The 17,148-nt window shown below is 44.5% G+C and overlaps 1 protein-coding gene across 4 annotated transcripts in view; it reads right to left on the reverse strand.

The window, feature by feature from the left end:
- Positions 1–17,148, reverse strand: part of LOC112556610 (poly(rC)-binding protein 3-like) — a 70,257-nt gene that overhangs the window by 32,736 nt on the left and 20,373 nt on the right. For all 4 annotated transcript variants that reach the window (XM_025225765.1, XM_025225764.1, XM_025225766.1 and 1 more), the window contains exons 3-7: positions 13,523–13,546; positions 10,559–10,591; positions 10,039–10,155; positions 9,019–9,138; positions 4,130–4,258 (exon numbers count right to left, since the gene is read on the reverse strand). In XM_025225765.1, the coding sequence (XP_025081550.1) occupies positions 4,130–4,258; positions 9,019–9,138; positions 10,039–10,155; positions 10,559–10,591; positions 13,523–13,546 (423 nt within the window). The remainder of the gene's footprint in view (positions 1–4,129; positions 4,259–9,018; positions 9,139–10,038; positions 10,156–10,558; positions 10,592–13,522; positions 13,547–17,148) is intronic.

Genomic DNA, 17,148 nt, shown 5'->3' on the forward strand with positions numbered 1-17,148 from the left:
GGAGAGGAGATGAGCTCAGCAGTCACAAACATTTTGCCTTTAGGAAAGTGCGAACAACTCACCCCCCAATGACCTAAAGTTTAAAGAACTGTGATTTTTATTTCTAAAGGTCGTGGCTGGAAAATGACTTTTAAGACCGCAAACTCCCTCGACACGTTTCACCACTTCCACGAGGCAGAATGGGCCGGACAGAATGTGCCAGCAACGCAGACATGAAAAATAAAAGGTGAGAAACACACACCCACACACGAAGTGGGGAGTAAGCCTGGTAACTAAATTAGAAACCAAAGCTAGTGAGCGCGTACCCTTGCGCCATTCATGCAGCGGGAAACAAAAGCTGCAAGGGAGACAATTCGTAGGCAAGGTGGCAAGCCTTTCCCCCCCTCCCAACCAATCCCGCGCAAGAAACCTCCCAAAAACTATCCCCCTCGGTGAAAGGTTAAAGGTCACGAGAAGTCCTACGGTTCCATAAAGACTTGACACTTCCCCGAAACGTCTTCCTCTGACGTCACATGGATCTTTGCTTGCTCTGTTATCACCTCGTAGGGTGCACGTATGTACCCGGACTAATTTTTTAGCAGCGAGATCCACAGCAGGAGGGCTGCCACTGCCAGAAACACTGGCTTTGTTCTCTAAGCCCTCCGATCCTCCTGAGTGCGGGAGGATATGACGGGGTGAAGTAAGGGGGTGGGGCAAAGAGAATAAGGAGGATGAAGCTTAACTCGGCGAAGCTCGTCATCAATTTTCAGACGAATACGCTTATACTCTCCCAGCTTTGACGAAACCGTTCCCGAGTTATCGGTGGACAACCCCAACCCCTCCCTTCCCAAAATAAAAACAGTCTCTAGAGTGTTTTGTCCCTGCTTCAGGACTTCACTCATCTGTGATGTGATATAGTCCCGATAAAGCTAATAGAATCTCTTCAACCTCTCTTTTTACATCCCCATCTTTCTCTTGACATTACGCTGAGCGCGACATGACAAAGAGAGACGATCAACAGGCTAGAGCTGAAGAACTGCTACTGAAACTCGAAACGCCCCGGGTATGAGAATTCTGATTAAAAAAAAAAAATCAGACTGTAAGGGGAAAAAAAAAACCTTGCAGCAATCCATCAAATGAACAAATGACCAAAAACATTAGAACATTACAACAATGTTTTTCTGTTATCGGTCATGATAAAGCACGTGGTCTCGTTTTACCTGCACAGGTGTACACCGCATATCAAACGGTAAAACATGATGCATTTAACAACTGAAATAAATAATACTTTCAAAACTCGAATGTACGAATTTGACAAATACTGGCAAAACAATTAATCTGTCTCTAAATTTCATTTTGGCCACTATCCTCGTTGAAGATAGAGCAAGCGAGAGAATAACGATGAACCGATAACTACAATGTCTGCGATGCTAAAGAACGAATAAACAGACCACGAACGTCCACCTCATGGCACGTGACCGGTTGCACGTGGTCGGTCAGTCCTACAATTAACAAAGGATCAAATGTTTTATATTCTTTCTTCAGAAAGCTTATCTTGTTGGAGCGAAAAAATATTGAAAAAAATGGCCTTATAGGTAACCAATCAAAACGGTTCTTAGATCGTGGTACTGATTTTAAACACTGAAATGGCTTGTTTCATTGGTAGACATACTTTCAGGTGAAAGTACACGAGGGTTGCTAACTGCCACGTGGTTCAAATGGAAAGGGCAACAATTTTTGACAGGGAAAGAAAAAAGATTCGGTCAGTTACCTGAATGGCTTCATTCTTCGCGTACAGGAAATTAAGATTTTGCTATACGTCGCATAGTTTCAAAAAATAAGAAAATCTCTTCTTGTATGTCTGTGGAAACTGGAGAGAGAGGAGAGAGGCAAAGAGCAACGACCGACGAACCACTAGAAGCAATCGCCTGGAAAGATTGAAGGTATATATATAAAAAAAAAATCCACCCCACCTCTACCCGTGCTTATCACCTCGAGCTGTCGAGGAACTCACGAGTGGAATTGAGGCGCGTTGCGATGACGTCAAACTCGACTTCAGCGACATTCCTGGCTGAGAACCAATTCTTGCACACGAGCGTCTCGCGCAGCTGCGCGCGTTCTGCGTCATCGGGTGGATGCGAAATGCTCACGAAATGAGCAAGGCACACAGACAGCGGGTACCACGAACTAATAATATAGGGCAGTAGCACAGGACGAGAGAGAGAGAGAGCGGCGAAGATAGTAACTCATCCACCCACCCATCCTTTCAACCCTACCCCGCCCCTAGTAATGTTCTTCTCCCACTCCCTCCCTACCCCTCCACACGTCCACCCACGATAAGAGAAAGGAGTTTCTCGTCACAGCCAGGCACAGACGTGGTGTACATGCGCGTGCGAGTAACGGTTCACACAAGCAGCAGGTCACGTGCTGCATGCAGGCGCCAAGCCAACTGCGAGAGAACAAATATGAGACGACGGTTAGCATCCATGGCAGACTTTACGGAAACGCACCTTGCCTGAAGGGGTATCCACCCGACACTTTAGGTCAGATCCTGGTTAACTTGACTACCCGGAGGTAGTAAAATGTCGAGTTTAGAATTGTAGACCAATGACTGGGATCTCAGTCTAATTTTTTCACTCGAGAACTATGTCTAGAAAGGTTCTTGTGCGTTCAAAAAGTAGAATGAAGAGTTACATACCTTGAAACCTAGTTCTATGTGGTTGTCTCCCTCTATCCCTGTGTGCATGTATGTGTGTGTGGCTAACATTTCTGTGTCCACCCAAGGAGACTCGAACGACCGGCTGGGTGGGCTTTAAGTTCTGAGTGAGGCCACAAAGTAAACAACAGAAGTCATGGCCATCTTGGAGTGGAGGCGGGGCAAAGCCGGAGCAGCTCACGGAGAAATGAAGAACAAATGACCAGCTGTGCTCACCAAAAAACAAGGCGAGCAGAACTGTTTTGTGCTCTTTGAAGCCAGAAGCTTTGAAGCTCCTCCTCTCGCAAATTACTCATCGATCCCCTCGGATGTCAAATACCGGGCAAGTGGACATAACCTTAACAAGCTCTCCTCTAACTTCCTCCCCTTTATCATCCTCACCCCACCCTACAGACAACGAGATTTTCACGGGAAATCTTAAGACATAACTGCCTCATCTCGCTGATGGCGGGCGACTGATGGTGCAGCAGGTTTACGTCCTTCCTGTTAACTCCGACGCCAAAGAAGAAAACATAAATAAAACAAGGATAACGGGAATAATAAGAATTTCTCGCGAAGACGTTTGAGCTGCGATGAAACGCGATAGTCGCCTCCCCTGGAGAAAATAGGGAAGGTAGTGTACGGAGAAGTAAAAGAAAGAAAGAGTGGAGCAACAAACGAGGTGGGGAAAAGCGATCTATGTTTATCTACATATCAAAGCCGTGACGCCGACTGTGTCTCTGTTTTTCGCTCCATAAAACCTGCGTCTGGTCGTCTACTGGTGTTTATCTACAGAACCTCGTAGAAGCCATTGGCAAAGACTTACAGCCTGTAGTAACACCAAACTCTTGTCTGCTGTGATTTGCTTCGCGTTACTGGAAACGTGAATCACGTGAGATCAGAGCTCAGTATGCTGTACAATTTTTTAATTTAATTTTTGTTCATTATTTCAATTTTATAACCCTTATAAGACTCATAAAAATATTACATTCTTTTCCTCCCCAATCTCCCGTCCACCCTATCTCCCTTTCTCTGTCAATGGTGTTACATTTAAAAATGAACAGAAACACGCCTGTTGCCTAAGTAACCTGAACTGTTACTTATTTTGAAGTGATCTCATGATCTTACACCAAGAAAACGGCAACAGGATGACTATCTGTAGAACATTTTTTTTAAAAAACATTTTTCTTTCGTTTACATGACGTCAAGATGAGTATCAAAGGGGAGATAAGCGAGGCATTTGTTATTATATCCCGAAATGCATTGTGCGCTTCTGGCATTGTTATGTTTGTTGTGATGGCTGGAATCCTCAGGTGATCAACTACAAGAAGTTTACCTGTCCATCTTCACACAGCTCATGTACTCGACTCCACACACACACACACACAGACACAGGGGTCACAGAAGGGCAGACAAGTCAAGGCGTGGGGTCAAGATGGGAATGTCCAGGCTTACCTCCTGCATGATGCCACAGATGTACTTGATGCACTGCGTGATGGCGTCTGCTGTTCCCGAGACTGTGACAGCGCGTTCTGTGGAGTTGGGCAGCATTTCACTGGCCACCTGGATGGACGCACCCGTCGACTGAACAAAAAGAAAGATAAACTTGGTGTTAACACAGCCGCCTGCTTCCCACCAAGTACTGTGAACAAGTCTATGAACACTGGATACGTATATGAACACCATAGAAACGAACATTCATATGAGCTCACACTCTGGACTCTATGTTCAACTCATCTCATCGTCTCTATTGTAATAATTCATCTAAATTTTACCATAGATACCATTAAAACTTTCTGGTATCGGTTATCAGAGGAGACACAAGGGGCGTAATCTAGTTTTAAGAACGCAACGGTTTGGAAGCCTAAGGGGGATAATGCAAGACAAGCTTGGCCCCTTCATATCTTTGTACCGGGGTTGAAATCAGCCGAATATCTCACCTGAACTCAAAATTCACATGTATAAAGGCGGAGGGAGGGGGAGAGGAAGGGGAAATAACTGAAGCTGGCAAGAGTTACACAGGTGTTTATTAAAACATGGCAGGTTAATAAGTACAATGCAGGGTCGACGCGAGTGCTGCTTGCAAAAACAAAGAAAACACACAGCTAATTGGAAGAAAAGTGGGCGGAGAGAGAGACAGAGCATGTGCATGAAAGGTTAGTGGGGAATCAATACACTCGGGTATGTCTCGCGAATTGTACCCGATATCACCTACAAACTCTCACCCATCTACCCTTCAGCCGCTTGGTCACTTGATTTTTTTCCTTTTCCTTTTCGTTTTCTGTTTTTATTTCATCGCAAGGAAGATGTCTCGATCCCCGCCACCCAAAGAGCCGACACAAACGTCGCTCGTGCGGCCAGTTACCCAGCAGGCTAAGCCCTTTCCCTCCCTCCCCTGTACAGTTTCCCTCCTACCCCGACTGATGCTATTTGCTCGGAGGCCAGGTAAGACGAAGCCAGCAAAACGCCTTGCAGCCGCCCTCGTCTTGCGCCGGTAACCGTGACAGCTGGGTGCAGCCTGCACGCTCCTTCCCTGGGGTGCAGCCCATGACCTTTCACGCTTTCTTCCTTCCATCCACCCCCTGTAACCCCTTCCTACCCACCCCCTCTTCCTCAGTCCAGTGTCTCTCCCCACCGGTTGGCCGTTATCAGCAGTGGTCATCTAGGCGCGAGCGTTCCAGTGTTTACGTCATCGAGGTGTCCCGCCCGTCTTCCGGTTGCAGCGTTGCCGTACTGCGTGCTAGTCTAAACAAAAGGGTGAGGGCATGGAGGGTGAGGAGGAGATGGAAGGCAGGGTGCAGGCCAGAGGTTATTTTGTTTTGAGGGTAAAATTGTGCAGACTTGGAAGTTAGTCTGTCATAGGCGAATAAGGCCCCGCGTCGAGAGAGACAGAGCGCACGTGCATCTATGCATGCGCAAGTGCGATGGCTTGTGTGTGACTGTGTTGACGTAATCAAGCTCTCGAGTGTGTTCGCGCGAAATTGTTTTTGAACGCAAATGCATCTTTTTATCTACCCTTCGAAAATTTTTCTTTAACCTTCTCCCCCTCCCTCCACCCGCTTCCTCTCACTCAGCCCCTAATCCGTTACAAGCCTTCGCGCTTCATAACCAGAAAAATAGAGGGGTGGATAGGGGGAGACAATGCATTCATCTCCATCTTTTCCTGCCACCCTCGAGATTCCATCTCGTCCGGACAGCACAGGCGTGAGTCTGGCTGGAAAGCGTCCTTCTCGTTTTTCGACCAAGCTCATCTATCCAGCCTTCTACTTACCTCTAAAACCGTCCGAAAAATCTGCGACTCTTCGCCAAAACCGCAAGAAAACAATAAATTCCTCCATCCACCCGCCAACCCAGGCTCTCCCCGGTCCCCCGTGCTCTATCAGTAAACGTGTTTAACGCAGCATCTCTCCATCCCTATATCTGTGTAATGACGACACGCCAGTCCAACTGTCTTCAAGCGCAGGAAGCCCTGAACGGTCGTGAAGGAGATTCAGGGATTAGGGTTTCTTGCGGAACAACGTTCACCGAGCCAACGAGGGATCCCGTCAACGACTAACAGCGAGGCTAATGTTCGGTTCTCAAACATGGGTGGGGACAGGAGGGGAGATTGGCTTACCCCATCACCTTTTTGTAGGCAAAGAATTCCTAAGTGATCGTTAGGGCAATGAACGTGAGTGGTCCACTGTGTCTAGAACATGGAATGGTAGAAACGAAGCCCAACCTTCTTCCGTCGTCATTATAATCATCTAGACAGGTACTGGGTGGGCAGGCCTCAAACTAGTGCCTTTCTACAGGACTAATCCCCAGGCTACGGAGTCAGTATAAGAGTACACGTAACGACGAATTTGTACCCGTATGTTGATTACACAACACGGACCTGACGACCTGTGTGGTCATCACACTCCTAATGGCAACATCTGTCAGCGGAGCAGGTGCTGAACATCGATCCGACATCTTCCTTTCTCTCCCTCACCCATTCTCTATCATTCTTTCATCGACATGGACTGTCGGCGCCACCTGAGTTCTAGTTGCGATGTCCTGATAAAGCCAACTCTGCAGGTTACTTCCCTTGGCTCAGACCCCTCAGAGACGCGCCCTCCTGCGAGAAGACCGCGAGATATTCGGTGACTTCAAGTGACATTTCGCCGCCAGCTTAACATTTTCTGTTACAATGTAAAAAAAAAAAAAAAAAAATGTGCCATGCAGGTGAGATGGGGGACTGGGAGGAGGAGTGAGGGTTGTGGGGGCTTTGCGCATTTTTCTGCAACTTCCATGCCATCCCCCGCATCATCTATCCATTCCACTCCGTCCACTTTAAAAAAAATGCTGACGGCACCATGTGCCAGGGGCTATTCGCCATCCGAGCTATCATTCAAGCAGGCACATCGGGCACAAACGGTTTTTTAAAGCTTGCCTTCTTCGTGGCCAGACTGTCAGAGACGTTCTCCTCCACGTGTTCAAGCGAAAATGCTGTGATTGTATACAGTGAACAACTGAACAGTATGAAGTTCTGCAGTGAACGAGGAAAGCACGTGACTTTGTACAGTGTGAAGCAAGAGTACAATAAAACAATTGTACATATTGTGAGGCAGTTGTATAGAATGCGAGATATTTGTACAGAGAGTAAAGCAGTTGTACGGTGTGAAGAGGCATCAGGTAGCCGCAAGGTTTCAGTACCACAATCCGGAATCGCACACTGTGGGTTCGATACCCGTGTGGCACAGCTAACTCCTAGTTGACTCAGCAGTTAAAGAGATACCTCCACCAGACTCCACACGGAGGGCGAGAAGATCGGAACAAACAGTCCTCACGTAAACAGTTAACCTCCAGAAAATTGTGGATCTCTAGCATCTCAGTCCCCAACAAACAAAAAGGTTATGGGGCTACCATTTTTGTTTTCACAGGATGCAAAGGAGCTGAGCAGAGAAAGAACAAGCTTTGCACATACCGATGGCATCCTTCGACAACAACAGTTAGCGTCAAAAACTCTCGTTCATGAAAAAAAGATCAGGACAAGATTTTTTCAAAAAATAATGTGATACCTCCTATTGTTTTTCTTGTACAACTAGACACATCGTAAACAAGCTTGAAATAAAAACGCATTCATAGTCATTCCTTTGCGAAATTCTTTTTCATCCATTCTCCTTTTAGTTTGCATTTTTTAACAATAGAAAACTTAAAAAAAAATGCAGTGGACCGTTTTGGGTAGCTTGCCGTCACCTCCAAAGGTCATGGAAGATTACCCAGGCATGTGTCGCACTAAACTGAAACAATCCCGAGGGGTGGGAGGCGGTTAAAGCTTATTACATCGCCCGCGACGGTCGGTAACCAAAGCTCTCGATGCCGCCGATGAAAGGTCGAGACTGGCAGATGATGAGGGGTATTCTCGGAAAGAAAATATTTATTTTTTCTCGCTTTGTATCGTCAACAGTCGGTCTGGCTGCACCTTCGGAGAAGAGCTGCCTGGGTGTGCCTCAACAGTCGGCTCAGCACCATCAGCTCAACACCTGCACGAGAGGAGGGCTCGGCATGCAGTCTGGGAGAAGGACGAAACGACGAGAAGAGTTTGAGGAGGTTAGAGGGGATGGATGGCACAGAAATAAAAGTAAGCAAACGAGAAACAATGGAAAAGTGCGCGCGCAACCTCTTCGGCAAGGATAACAAGCTGGGCGGCCACTGAACCCGTGGGTAGATATGAGGCTGTATCACCGAGATCTCAACAGACAACATCTCCGATATCTTCAGCTTCCAGTGCATGCTTGCGTCAGCACGTGCTTTCACCCTCGTTCCCAAATCAAGGAGATTCTGCAGAACTGGCGTTTCAAAATTCTGACGTGGCACCTGGCAAGACACACTAACGACCACCTATTGGAAATGTGATTGGGGGAGAGGGGAGGATATGTAAGGACGAGAACACAGTAAATTGGACAAAACACGTGTAAGACATCCCCCCTCCAAAAAACAAACAACCAACAAACAAACACAAAAAAACAAAAAACAAAAACCCCCAAAAAACCCCAAACAAACCAAAATACAAAACAACAACAACAAAAAACAACCCAATGAAAAAAAACAACAAACAACAACAAAAAAAAAACAAACAAAAACAAAACAAAAATCAAACAAACAAAAAAAACCCCACCAAAAAAACACACACACACAGCTTTCTTAAACTGGAGAACAAGGGGAGGACTAGATACTTTTTTTAGTTGATTGCAAAAAATTATGACACTTTTAACCCCCTCTCGACCCGCATCTAAGCCCAAAAGAAAGGTGTTTAGGTGTTTATAGTTGTACCGCATCTCTTCTTTGTAGTGAGGTCCTAGACACTGAGCACCACTCACCTCCCTGATCTCTTTGATCTTGCAGCCTTGCTTGCCGATGAGCGAGCCACACTGACTGGCCGGCATGACCAAGCGCAGTGTCACCGGGGGCTTGGGGACTGTGGGGATGTTCTGAAGATCCTGCAACATACAGCAGACGACCTGGGTGAGGTTCTTGTCTTACACCTGTTGGACGCTGTCACCACACCTGTCAAACATTCTCCCTCTTTCCAGTCACACCAGCCAGCGGTTAGTCGGTACAACAACCTGCCTATGGTTTCGCCACCTACAAAATTATCTTCCATTCCTGTCATCACTGGTCATTCAGAGATGACCTCAGAAATACTCCAGCAAAACAAGATCCGGTGGGCATGTTTGTCCTCTTTGCAAGCAGTAGTAGGAGGTGAAGATGTGGAAATAGAGTGAGGTAGGGGTGTTAAAGTGAGTGGCAGACGATGAAGGAGGTTTACACTGGAAGGAGAACAACTGTAAACAAAAACACGTCCAAGTCTTCTGGAACTTACTAGCATGGCGGGTTGTTTAGCTGAAGAAGAAAGACGGTTATCGATGTTATTTGTGTACTTTTTTCTTCTTAACCCTCTCTTCCTATCGTAAGATATCATCTGTGATTATTACCATCATGTCAGCAGTAAGACTTACTTGTGTTGGCTTGATTGCGTCTCTGTATCCTATCTTACTGAGACAGTCTCATGGTAAATACTAGGTGGAATGGTAAAATACGGACGGAAGGAAATGATGGGGTGTAGGGATGGGATGAGATGGACTGAACAACGGACAGGATGATTGTTGAGCGTTGAGGTTTGGGTAAAGGTGGTGATAATGGTGATTGTGCTGATGGTGTGTGTATGTGGGGAGAGTGGTACATGCCGTGCCAGCATCTAGGGTAAACACATCACAGCAAAGCAACCGGTCCCTGTTAAACGGGTACTAGGGTTGATTAATGAAGAGATTAATTTGAACTTAATTGATTGCTTTATCAGTGTTAGTGACAACTACTGCAGCATGAAAGACTTCTTTTACCTCTTCGAATTTCTTTGATATGAGCGTGAAGGCCTTGAAGATGGTTTCTATGGAACCAGTGACTGTGACAATTCGCTCGGGACAAGAACCATCTGATATGTTGATTTTGGCTCCACTCTGTAAAAGACATACATAACTCCTTGTCATGCCGTAACCAGCCAACGATGAAAGCAACAAAAACAAATTTTAAAAAAACCCACATAAACAAACAGGTCATCATTTCCGGTCTCAGCCATAACTAAATCTCATCTCTGAGTTTTGTACATCCCGGGCAACCCTACACAGCAGATCATGAATACCATCACTTATAATAAATGATGACAATAACATAAAAGTGATTTCTGCTGACAAAAGGAAACAGTCGTAAGAAAATGATGATGATTCTAGCTTGATATTTATTCATGCCACACACAATTACTAGAACCCACGTGGCACTTCATATAACTTGACTTTCACTACAGGGCCACTGATTGCATGATCATAACTGAGTAAGCTAATGCATCTCATTTTCCATACTTACCTCTTCTCTGAATTTCTTGATATTATCACCTTTCTGTTGTGAAAGAAAGAAAAAAATATTTTTTTTTAACCAAACACCAACTTTATTCTTGAGCAACCTTTCTGACTTAATTAAGAAACGTGCAGCTAAATACAATGTCATTATACAAGGTACAGAGAGGAAGAGGAGATAATCTTTTTTAAAAAGCCATTAATGCTCTTGCAAGAACAGTTTTCCTCCATCTGTGTGGCATCCTCTCCACCGCGAGATGCAAAAGCATTCTTTCCACCCTTTTATTTTTTCTGTCTTTATTTGCCCTTTGTTGTGAAGGGGAGTTCATCTAGCGGCCAGAGGGTAGGATAACTGCAGTGAGGCTACCATCGAGCAAATATAACTGAGCCATCACTTGTCCAGATAAGAAAACTTAACATGGTGACTCTACGGAATCCAGTTCATACCAAGCAGGGTTCAAGTCTTGTGATACTGTGACATTATTATGAGCTTCTTGCACATCAGGCCACTAAACGCGGTTTGTGTTGGTCTAAACACGTTTAAAGTTCAATATAAAGTGTTCTTCGCGGACGGACACACACACATACACACACACCGACTTCAGGAACAGCGGACATGCGAGATAAGGGACCATGTGATGGAAAATTTAACTTTAAGACCGATTCCTCAATTTCGATCCACGAAGGAAAAACAAAAATGGGAAACGGGAATCACATACAAGCTGATTGCATCCATGTTTCGCAGCTTTAAAAAATATTTTCGTGAACTGAATTATTTTTTAAAGGTTACTCGCGTAGCCATCTGACATGAATATCTCACCAGACTGATTCCCTTAAAGAAAAAGAAACACAGTAAGCAAATTCTTTCTAATATTTTGTCAACTGTTTACAATCCGCAATCTGCTGACTGTGCCAATACCAAAGGTTAAAAACAAGTTTTTGCTGTTGTTTTTCTTAAAGCGATGAAATAAAGACAGCAAGCACATTTTGTATTATATTGTTATTATCTTTTAACAAAGGTACAACGATATCTACATTTTAACTGACATTCATTGTGCCAGGAGCCTGCTGATAGCAAGGAATACAATCTGCGTCCACCTTCCCCAGCCTGACACATTCACTCTTCTCGTCTTCCAAAAAGCGTGTCCTGATAAGACAGGGAGGTTACTCGGCCCGACACAGACGAGGGGCGGTGTAGGCCTGGCTTGCTGGCTGCTCGCCTACGACAACCTCAACCTCAACAAGCTTGTCGAGTGCTGATAAGACCATGAGGAGCTGTCTGTGTGTTCCACCGCAGTGTAACGGGAAAAAAGATGCCGGGTAGGAAGGGGGTTGTCCCCAGCACAGGTTATCTATCTTGAATACTAAACACAATAGAAGTTGTGTATTCTCTGTTTGAGGTACTATGCCAGACTATCTCTGCCTCCCTTTCATTCCATCTGTTTTCCGTTTTGAAGACAGCCAGCCAGTCTCTCAACATGTCTTGCACAAATGTCAGCAGGCACACATGGGACTGAAGATCAGAAGCAAATCATTTCCTGATACCAGGGTATCAAACATCATACAAATCTGCAAAACCTTTCCATTCCTCATATCATGTAAGACAAAACCACTTCTCCGTTTGACTTTCTGCATCTAGCATTATGTAGCATCCCTGCATTCTAATCATTAAAACCCCATCTCACCTAAATAATACAGATTAATCAGCTGTTAATGGGATGGTATCCAGCAATTTTAATCCCATTTCTAAGTATGACAACTCATTATGTTAGCAATATTATTCTTCTGACATGGGTCTATCTACTATGTCTATCTTCATCTAACCGTTCATTTTACAACCCGACCCTTCCTCCTGGATTCAAGTAATAAAGTGGGTTGGGAATACTGACAACTTTTCATGTGTATACTTTACTCGTCTTTGAAGTTTGTTTCATTCCTCCCTAAATGTTTATTTGAGAATTCCGAAGAGTGTGCATCCGGTTAACAACAAATTGAAGATCCCTGGAGTAAAAGCATTGGCCAGACATTCCCTGAACCTAGTCCATGTCCAAGCTAAAGAGAACAGGCATCTGGAACATTCCGGCGCATGTTGTACACCATCACCTGTTAGGGTCGTAAGAAGTTAAAAAGGAAGTCGGGCCAAAGGAAGAGTATCCAACTACCACATTAACAGCAACTGTCGTTAAAAGTTCTGCCTAATGGCAACAACTACACTTGAATGGCAGACTTTTTATCCATTTCTGCTTCTTTTCCCCAGCTGATTCATAAATGTCGACGGGAGGTGCTCTTCAGTGTTAGAGAAGCAAATGTTCGCGCTCACCCTCCCTCTCTCTTCCACCTCCACCACATCCATTATATACATGTATTCCTGAGGCTTTTTACTCCTCCTCTCATCCTCGAGAGCAATTTTCAAAGATAAATAAACATAACAGACTCCTTATATTCGTTGTACATATATTTTTGAAGATCCTTATCAATGTAACAAGTATTGTGCTGTGTAGAATCACTATGAACACAGAGTTCAGATAAGCCCTGATTCTATAAATAATGTTCCTCCCATTAAAGCAAAATGTTGCCTATCTATACCTCAATTCGACTGACAGGTTTTGCTGTTGTATGTGCGGTGAAAATTGCAAGAAACCAAAAGAACGGACAAGACTAGTTCGAAAATGAGATATAACCGTATACCATGAACTCGCAGGTTCGACTCTGCCTGTTTCACGAAGAATTTCCCAAACTGTACAGTACAGGGAATTTTTCATCCCTTTTCCAGAGAAAACACGGTCAAGACACAACCTACATTTACGGTTTCTACTCTTCAACTATTGTCATGCATCAGATTCTAAACTTGTGAGACGAAGTCTTGACTAAACTTACTTAGGTTGGGAGCAAGAAAAGATGTACTATTTAGAAACTTTGTTATTTGCAAATGGCACAAGTCTATGAAAAAGTTAAAATGTGAGAATATTCTTACCTTTCCGATGATGCTGCCCACTTCCTGAAACATATAAAACAACGAGAAACTTAAACACTGTTCAGTCTGGTCGTCGTGGACCTTTAAATGTTTGTGCCAAAATAATAATAAACGTGAGATAGTCACGAATGAGCATGCTCTCAGCACTTAATACAAGTAGGAGAGATAATAATAATAAAGAGAGATAATAATAATAAAATTTGTATAGCGCATACTCATACTCCTAGGAAGACGCAGCTCTTAGCGCTTAAGAGCAAGAACGAGACATGGGCAACATACGAGGGACAGAAAAACAAACAAACAAACGACATATGAACGGACGAAAAGATAAATAAAAGTACTGATGACGAATAAAAGACAAATATAACACATAAAGAGGATACAAGTAACAAGAGATGGACAGAATACGAAGGACGGAAGGAGAGAAAAACATACTAGGCAGAAAAAAGGACAAACATAGAAGCACAAAAAGGAAGCACATCACTTGCTACAAATTGTATAAGAAACATAATTACTGACAGACACCTGGTTAGCGATGTGATGACAAGAGACTAGTGAAGGAATTTTACACAAGAAACCTTTAGACATTTCTCTTTCTCGTCCAATCATTCATTCCGACAGGAGTGCGAAGCCATAAAACATCCATAACAATATGTCAGACAGTAAACAAACACCGAATGCGACAGAAAATTATAAGAACTTGCAAAATTGCTGGAAAATTAATCATATAGCTGCACCTCTGACAGTTAATTTTGCAGTTAATAATAGTTTGGTGTCAAATGATTCCTCAGAGAGAGACAATCTAGTGTCATTCAAAGTTCATGGTGTGTGATTTATTACAGCACACACACACACACGGACAAGAAGACACACATGCACATCAAATAAGACATGATGGAGGGTTCTCTAGAAAGTCTGCTCAAGATTTTCGCCTGCAGTGCCAGCACTTTATTAACCCTTTCTCTGGTCCATTTCTTCAGTTATTTAACATACTAACACTCAAACGTAAGAATTTTGTTTACGAAATATATTTTTGAAAACATTATGATACAAATTCGTCGCTGCAAAATATCATCTTATTTCGTAGAGTTTCAGTTCTTGGAATATTATTAACAAGCTAAATGATCTCTATCATCCTACAAACAAGAGTTAACGAAACTAGCGACGAAAGAAATCCGTCATCAGCGACGATTTGAAAATGAGAGACAGAGACAAATGCCTGGTGTGAAATGTCTGACACAAGGTTCAGACCTGGTGATAACAGAAATTGTTGGAAAACAAAAGGGTTAACACTTTTCAATCTATGGAGGTCTACTGGAAGGAGCAACCGTCCTGGTCCCTGGGGGTGGCAGGCGGCGTGGGAGGTGATGTAAGCCATAGTTATATTTATATTTCTACAGACCGAGGAGTTTCACTCTCCAGCTTTCCAAAGAGATGTTGACACAAGCTGTTTGAGAGGAATGTTTTTCTTGCCACCTCCTTGCCACCTTTTAGGTTATTGCTGCACTGCGTTGTGTCAAGACAGAAAGAGCTAACACAATTCCTGATGCAGGACGCCTACCCACCAATCCCACCCCTTTTCCTCCAAAAAATGTGAAAGGAACAATAAAAACAGCCACGTGGAAAGAAAGAAAAGAGCTATGAAAGCACGATCATGCTAAAATTCTGCCACACATCCATCTTCTGCGTTGCCATGTCCTCAAGTAAAGTTTCAGCCCGTCTAAGCTCTCTTACACCACATACTACTACAACAACATTTCGCTATTTATTTTATTTTGTTGGTTCTTTTTTTTTAGGTCATGACGTAGAAAGCAACTGATTCTCAACGCCGTTGGCCAACATAAACAGGACGAGTCACCAAAGTCCACACTAAATCACGGCCCGGTACTCCGGACACCTACCAGAGTTCGGAGTAACTGCTATCACATGGTAAGAAGGTAAGCAAACTCCGCTGCATCAACAAGCTCCCAGAATGCCGTGGTGGTGGTGGTGGAGGCAGTGGGGGAGGGGCTGAGCAGTTCGCGACTCACTCTCGTTGACGTCTCGCGCGGCAAGAGTTCAAAGCGAGAATCTACCGCCAAGGATTCGTCGGCTGGCTGGATGATCTTCTGGACCGCATGGTGGTAACCTGGTCTCATGGTACTTGCAGCAGGGGCTGGGTAAAGCGATACTACCCGTGTACACCCCAAGCAAGGTGTCGGATTTACTGACGGGTGTAAGAGTAGGGAAGACATCCAGAGACAGGCACCGCCGGCGGTCGCTACATGATCTCAGCTCACCAACGACGAGTGGGTAGTCTAAAGGTACAGGCCATAAAATCTTCATCATCACCTTCATCATCATTCCTCTTAAGCTGCTTTCTGGCGAACACCACCTGTCCTCATCTCTCGGTGTTAAGACTGATCCTTTGATTCTTTGCCAAGTTACATTTACCGCCGTGCCAAGATGTTTCTACACGGTCTGGACGTCTGAAGTTTCGATTTTATGAAAACCTTTTAATTAAAAAACAAAAGTGCACTGAAGTGCCTGACATTAGAAAATAAAGGTTATTTGTGGCATAAAAAGCGACAGACCAACGGGTTGAAGGGTCTGTTTTGTGAAATGATACGGCCACGCTGATTGGCTGGTTTATCAGCAGCTGAGACTAAAGGCAACTAGTGGAAGCGATACTTTCATTGGGAATGGATGGAGCGGAGAAAACTACCTTCCTATTAGGAATTGATGCAGCAAGTTATTTTATTCACACCTGAACAGGGATGGTCAGAGCGCAGTAAAAAGAGTAACTGACAAAATAAGCTGTCCTGTCATGAAAAATGAACTGATGCAGACACGATGGGTTGGTTCATTGGCTTATAGACAATGGAAAATACATTTCTGGCTGGCTTCGGCAACTGAGACTACATTTCAGGTGAGCTAGTAAAATGTGCGACCAGAGAAAAATTTTATTTGAATGCACGATTTTTGTTGTTCTATGGTGTCTGCACCACCAGCTTGTTAATGGTAGAAGAGAGAAGACCGGGGAAGGTTGGTAGACTGCTGGTATCATACTCTTTCCAATGTATCTCTTAAGAAGTGTCTATGTGTGTACGGGTGTAGTGGGAGGGGTACGTATATGTGTACCAACAATATGTGTGTGTGTGAGGGTGGTGGTGGTGCGTGCGTCCTCCTTCTCCAAGCCTATCCATCTTATTTTAAGATCGATGCGCAAACAGCCGTTTTAACCTTCGGTGTTATCTTCCCTGTACACACCCGAAGGAAATCCCTCGAAAATAACGACCCAGTTTCAAAACTTCCGTCAGCTCTGACAAATTACCGAGAATTGACTCAATAACCGCTAAACCTCCCAATCAATACGCGACAACCCAGCAGCACCTCCCCACCCAGTCCCCACCCCGGAATAGACGTCTGTTTGGCTTGCCTCCCCTCTTCTACCTCTTGCGCCTCGTCGGCAACGATGCCACCCAAGACCCTTGGCCTAATTTACTTTCCCCTTAATGAGCTCTTGTCTACCGCGAAACGGCGAAAGTCTTGGGTTCCCGGCAAGACTCCAGTCAGGGTCCACCTTCAGCAACTGTGATTGCGATGCTGGAAACTTCGGGAGAGCCACCACAACCGATGGATTCTGA

This window comes from Pomacea canaliculata, linkage group LG2 (genome assembly GCF_003073045.1).
Source record: "Pomacea canaliculata isolate SZHN2017 linkage group LG2, ASM307304v1, whole genome shotgun sequence".
NCBI classification, from domain to species: Eukaryota; Metazoa; Mollusca; class Gastropoda; order Architaenioglossa; family Ampullariidae; genus Pomacea; species Pomacea canaliculata.